This window comes from Setaria viridis, chromosome 6 (genome assembly GCF_005286985.2).
Source record: "Setaria viridis chromosome 6, Setaria_viridis_v4.0, whole genome shotgun sequence".
Classification (NCBI taxonomy): domain Eukaryota; kingdom Viridiplantae; phylum Streptophyta; class Magnoliopsida; order Poales; family Poaceae; genus Setaria; species Setaria viridis.
In genome coordinates this window covers 27,924,709-27,931,022 of record NC_048268.2, presented here as the reverse complement: position 1 = coordinate 27,931,022, position 6,314 = coordinate 27,924,709, and the positions used below count along the sequence as shown (strand labels likewise).

Here is a 6,314-nt window from a genome sequence, read left to right as displayed (position 1 = left end):
TCTGGGCCGATCCTAGTGTAGTATATAAGGTAAAGGCCAAGATCAAGGAGGGACTTTTCCACTTCCCATAAACTTTTTTTCGGAAGAACGACGCACAAGATAAAGATAATGTGTGTTTCATTGATATAGTAGAAAATATAAGACTATAGCCCAGCGAGGTCATAGGCAGGAAAAGGAAAAGAAAAAAATAAAAAGACTCGCTCGGTTGAATTGGGGCATCAATGCGGGTCACCACTCAACTCAAAGACGCACACCCGACCGGTTGGATTGGGACATCAACGCGGCCTCCTCACTCCACTCACCACGGCGGCACCCACCAACATTCACGCTCATATAATTGCCGAAACCTCCAGGCGTGGCCCTGTGTCGACAGGAAACCGATAGGAGCAGACTGCACTGCACCGAGAAGACCATCGCCATGCGGGACCCGCCGCCGTAGTGCTACTGCAACACCATGCTCCACCTGACGGAGTGATACCACCAAATCTGGACCTCTCACAAGCTGCCTCGCAGTCGCCACCATGATAACACAACGCGCGGGGGCCTCACCACATCCGTCGTTGGACTCCACCTCGCTCACGTCGCCTTGAAGAAACACCACGCACTGGGGCCTTGCCTCGCCCGCCATGGTACTCCACGTCACAAATCCGTTTCTTTTATCGCCGTTAGAGTGGTGAGCAATGCTGCCCCACTCCACCAGATCTCCATCGATCAACCAAGCCGCTGCCGCAGATCGACTTCACCTCGCTGCTTCACCCACGCAAAAACCTCCGTCATCAAGTCAGCAAGCCAGAGAAGTCGCTTGCGCCACCTTTCGACGATGTACCGCATCGGTTATCCCAGCCAAGCTGATCAACCCGCCGTAGTCCGCTGCAAGCCTAGTTGTCCCACAATGCTATTGCCGCAAGTGCCGTCTTCCGACGCAGTCCCACGCCGCTCTGACCGTTGCCAAGCAACGCCAGCCACCGCGGTCCGCTGCAAGCAGCCAACCCGACAATCATGCGACAACCCCTGACCACTGCCATACCTGCGATCGCCTCCACATGACCTTGGCAACACCCATCCATCTTTCCATGCGGCGGGAATGCCGCCACCAGCTGCGGCCACCCATGACCAATGGACCAGCAATATCACGAACCTAGATGGGTCTCTAGAGACGACGCCTCCAAGGAGGGCACGACGCCAATGGCGCCGTCGTCGCTCGTCCAGGGTCTGGATGGGGTTTTCACCCAGAGGATCCCGTGCAGCAAGGTTGTAGCTCAGACATGATGCCCCCAATGGGGAGAACGACGCCCTAGGGCACCGTCGTCATCTCCACTAGCAAACGCCGGTGAGGGCTTTCGCCCGGAGCATCCCAACCCTCACTGCATGTTCACGGTTCGGCATTCCCAACCACAGTCAGACAGCCCATCTGGGGCAGCGTCGCCGCTGCACATCCATACATCACGCCGCTGTGCCTCCACCTTCTCTTTCCTGCCGTCGCGTCTCCATGCCACACACTGGAGCCCCCACACCTTGCAGCCTCCTCCACGTCGCGCGAGCCCCAACCAAAGCTCAGCCGCCTTTCTCTCCCGACGCCGCCTCCGCAACTCCTCAAACCGAGGAGAGGTGTCCCGACAACGCCCGCAGCCCCACCTGGGTGCTGCCAGCACACCCATGTGCCAGGTGTCCTTCCCGTGCCTCCATGGCGTTGCTGGCACACCTTGCACAGGCCACCCTGACCGCGGCACCACGCTGCCACCATTGAAGTCACAGAAGTTGCCGTGTCCCGGCTTGTCGCTCTCCCCACTTGGCTGATATCGCGCAGCCACACGCCGAACCGGCTGCCCTCTGTCTGCCATCGCTAGCCGGTCCCTTCCTTCCCCTGCGCAGCCGGCCTCCGTGAGCCGCGCCGTAGCCTATCGCAGCACCGCCATACCCAGCACGCACCCCACCCACTGTCTTCGTCCTCTGCCGTAGCACCGTGCCCAGGGCGGCCGTCATCCTACCATCCGCAGCACCGCTCCTAGGGCGGCCGCCATCCCGCCGCCGCGCCGTCATTGACAGGAGCTCCCGCCGTCTTGAATTGGGCCGTCGCCACCTTCGCGCGGCCACTTACCGGGGTGGGTCGTGGGCGGCGGATCCGAGTGCGGGGAGGCCTGATCCGCCCATGGTAGGGCCGGATCTGGGCCGCCGCCGCTCCGGCGTGCCGCCGGCCAAGATCTTTTGCACCGCCCTACCCGACGCACGAAACCCGAAACCAGCCGGTCTGCCCCGCCGCCGCCATCCTCGAGAGCCGGACGGGCTTCGGCAGCCCCCTCCTGTGGCAGCGAGGTGAGGACAAGAGGCGGTGGAGGGGGGTTGGCAGCGGCGGCTCGGGCGCCGCCTGTGTCGCTCGCGGGGGGAGCGACGCGGGGGCAGCTCTCTTTCACCGCTGAATAATTGCTTTCCTTCCCATAAACTCTGTCTAAGATGGCACTGTACTGTTTGTCTCCTATCAAGGCTAACAGAGCAATATAATTCCCCAAGATATAGGGTGTTACACCTCCCAACAGTCTGAATCTATCTAAATCCCTATGTTCTTCGTATTATTCCTTTGCGAAGCGCTTAGTGACTCACGATGCTCTCATACAAATAATTAGTAAAAAATTTGATTGAACAAACTATAAAAATATTATTACACAATGCAAGGGTTAAACATTTTACCGTTGCTTAGCTACTACTTCTACTAATAAAAAAATAAAAGCATTCCAAGTTCAGAAAAAGAATAACATTTCAGTTGATTATGGGCCAAGAACGAATGAAGTCCGTAAGGTCCATCATCAAGTTTTCTAGTCTCCCATTGAATTCATTAATGGGCCTGTATGCATGTTCCATCGGTCCACTGAAATTGAGCCCACTCCAGCATAAGGATGTGTGAAAGCTACTAATTTGTCTTTGTTTCCTTTCAGAGAAACAGGTGGACTATCCTATTTCCTAAGCCCGTCAATATACGCGGTGTCAATGTGTGAATGTACAATATCAAGTTTGTACATTTTGAGAAAAGTAGCCGAGAAGACTAAAGACTTACGTTTAAAGTCGGAGAGGGAGTAGCACAAAAGCTAGTTTCATTATTTTTTTTCATGCAATTCGGACGTTTCGAACCTAAATAAATAATTTAAAGAGTATGGATACAATTTCCCACAGAAATATTCATGCTGTGGGATGCTTGCGTGCGCAGCATGAAACAGAGAAAAGAGATGAGCATGTAGCGGGATCACAACAGCACCAACCTGGAGGACCAGGAGGAGAAAACAAGGCCTCCCCCGTCGGCGCGTTCCTCGCCGCCGCGCCGGCCCGCTCCCATCCAAAACGCCACACCTCAGTTCTTTCACCTCGTCTCATCATCACTCTCGTTCACCCCGATCCACGTCGAGCTCGAGGAACCTCGATTAGGAGTGTCACTACATCCAGAGTTGCCAGTTCTGGCAGCACCACATTATACTATATACTACAGTACTCCTAATCTGCCCTCCATGGCCACCGTGCTTTAGTTTTTGTAATCGAGTTAACTAGCAGTGTTAATCCGAGCTGTGCCGCTGATCTGCATCGGCGCAGCTGGACGAGCTCATCAGCTTCATCTCTCACACGCAGAGATAAATCCAACGGCTCGATTTGCTGAATGATGACAACCAGAGGACTATAAAAGGCTTCTGTCATTTCCCGCCATGCTTAAACCTCCCCGCCACCGATTCCTCCGCCGCTGTCGATGAACGCGAGGCTGCCTCCAAAGCTCCGTCCGCCCTCTCATTGTTGCCGTGTGCTTAATTAGTTTAGCTTTAGCATCGTGGATTCTAAGTTCCCAGTCCCTAGCCTGGAAGCCGCGGACCTTGCAGCGGCGCCGGCAATGGCGCGGCAGCGGCGGTCGATCGGCGGTGCCCGCGCGGCGGCGGTCACGCTCGTGGTGGTGGCCGCGCTGCTCGCCGCCGCGGTGCCTGGGCGCTGCGTGGCGCAGGACCTGGCGAGGGACCGCACGGCGCTGCTGGCGCTGCGGGACGCGCTGGATCGCGGCCGCCTCCTCCCGTGGGACCCCGCGGCGGCGTCGCCGTGCGGGTGGCGCGGCGTCGCGTGCGCCGCCCACTCCCAGGGCGGGGACCGTGTCGTGGAGCTCCGGCTCCCCGGGAAGCGGCTCTCCGGGACGATCCCGCCCGGCACGGTCGGGAACCTCACCGCGCTACGGAAGCTGTCGCTCCGGCACAACGCCATCTCGGGGCAGATCCCCGCCGACGTCGGCAGCTGCGGCGAGCTGAGGGTGCTGTCCCTGAGGAACAACCGCTTCGCCGGCGCCGTGCCGGAGGGCCTCTTCTCGCTGGCGGTGCTCAAGCACGTCGACCTCGCCCTGAACGGACTCACCGGCGGCGTATCGCAGGAGTTCAACCGGCTCAACCAGCTGGGCACGCTCTTCCTCGAGGGCAACGACCTCGCCGGCGAGCTCCCTGCGGGGCTATACCTCCCCGGTCTCTCGCGGTTCAACGTGTCGTTCAACGCGCGGCTCGCCGGCCCCGTGCCGGCGTCGCTCGCCAGGATGCCGGCGACCGCGTTCCTCGGCACGGGGCTCTGTGACGGCCCCCTCTCCGCGTGCGCGCCACCGCCGTCGGGTGACAGGAAGAGGAAACTATCCCGTTGGGCGATCGTCGGCATCACCGTCGGCGCCGCGCTCCTCCTCCTGCTCGTCATGGGGCTCGTCGCCTTCCTCCGCCGGCGTCGGGCGCCGGCCGGGAGGCCCGCGGGTGCCGCCGCCGCCGCCAACGTGCACGCGGGCACCGCGCCTATAACGGTGACAGTGGCGAGGACGGACAGGGACGCCGCCGTGAAGCAGTCGCACGCCCCGCCGCTCGCGCCGGCAATGGTCGGCGAGGGCAAGAAGCTGGTGTTCCTGGGGAGCGCGCCGGAGAGGCCGTACGACCTGGAGACGCTGCTGCGGGCGTCGGCCGAGGTGCTCGGCAAGGGCGCCTTCGGCACCACGTACCGCGCCACGCTCGACGGCGGCGAGCCCGTCCTCGCCGTCAAGCGCCTCCGCGAGGTGCGCCTCTCCGAGCGCGAGTTCCAGGACAAGGCGGCGACGATCGGCGCCCTCCGCCACGACAACCTGCCCCGCCTCCGCGCCTACTTCTACGGCAAGGAGGAGAAGCTCCTCGTCTACGACTTCGTCGGCGCCGGCAGCCTCGCCGCCCTGCTCCACGGTTCGTTACCGGCCATCAACTTCCCATGCCACCTAGTTAGACAGGCGTGTTCAGATTGCTATTGTTGCCTCGCAGACGGCGGCGCGGAGGGCCGGGCGCGGCTGGACTTCACGGCGCGGGCGCGCATCGCGCTGGCGGCGGCGCGCGGCGTAGCGTTCATCCACCGCGGCGGCGGGGCCGAGTCGGCGCACGGCAGCATCAAGTCGTCCAACATCGTCGTCACCGCCGCGCGCGACGGCGCCTACGTCTCCGACTACGGCGTTGCGCAGCTCGCGGGCGCCGCCGCCGCGGAGCAGCCACGCCGGGACGCTGGGTACCACGCCCCGGAGGTGCTGCTGGCCGGCGCGCGCGCCGCGCCGGCGCAGAGCGCGGACGTGTACAGCTTCGGAGTGGTGGTGCTGGAGCTGCTGAGCGGCCGCGCTCCCGGGCGCGCCGCTGCACCCATACTCGCCGGCGGCGGCAGAAACGGCGGCGTGGACCTGCCGCGGTGGGTGCGGTCGGTGGTGCAGGAGGAGTGGACGTCGGAGGTGTTCGACGCCGCCATCGCCAACGAGCCGCGCGTGGAGGAGGAGATGCTGCGGCTGCTGCAGCTCGGCATGGACTGCACGGAGCAACATCCCGACCGGCGCCTGTCCATGGCGGAGGTGGAGGCGAGGATCGAGAGCATCGTCGAGAACGCGTGCCGGAAAGCCGACTTCAGCAGCACCGACGGCAGCCGGAGCGTGTCGGCGTGACCGATCACCCGGCATCGTCCCAAGCTACTTTTCATTTGAAGCGAAGCCATCTCTGCTTAGACTTTATTTGTTCATGTTCCATGTTTTTTGGCTGCGGATTCTGCAGTGGCATAAGTTCATGCACAACTGTTTCTTGTGACATTCGTTTCCTCTATTTCATTAAGCATTACTCAAATGCAATAAAGTTGCTCATTCGAAATTCAATAAGTTTGAGAGCTGAAGTGCTCCCTCAAGCTAATTTCAAAATGCATGATATTTTAGTTTTGACCTAAGTCAAACTAAAACATCAAATCAATTTCATTAACTTCACCATGAAATATAGCTTTATATAATATTTGTTTGGTATTATAGATGTTAGTATTTTTTATAAACTTTGTCA

At 60.1% G+C, this 6,314-nt stretch overlaps 1 protein-coding gene across 1 annotated transcript; it reads left to right on the top strand.

The window, feature by feature from the left end:
• The first annotated feature begins 1,185 nt into the window (after positions 1-1,185).
• Positions 1,186-6,251, top strand: LOC117861874 (probable inactive receptor kinase At1g48480). The gene is made up of 3 exons (XM_034745398.2): positions 1,186-1,251; positions 3,791-5,201; positions 5,277-6,251. Exons 1-3 carry the CDS (start codon positions 1,186-1,188, stop codon positions 5,933-5,935), a joined length of 2,136 nt encoding a protein of 711 aa, XP_034601289.1. The 3' UTR covers positions 5,936-6,251.
• The last annotated feature ends 63 nt before the right edge of the window (positions 6,252-6,314 follow it).

Coding starts and splice junctions, on each gene's coding strand:
- LOC117861874 (XM_034745398.2), top strand. CDS start 1,186: ATGGCGCCGTCGTCGCTCGTCCAGGGTCTGGATGGGGTTTTCACCCAG. Junction 1,252..3,790: donor AGAGGATCCCGTGCAGCAAG/GTTGTAGCTCAG, acceptor GTGCTTAATTAG/TTTAGCTTTAGCATCGTGGA. Junction 5,202..5,276: donor CCTCGCCGCCCTGCTCCACG/GTTCGTTACCGG, acceptor GTTGCCTCGCAG/ACGGCGGCGCGGAGGGCCGG.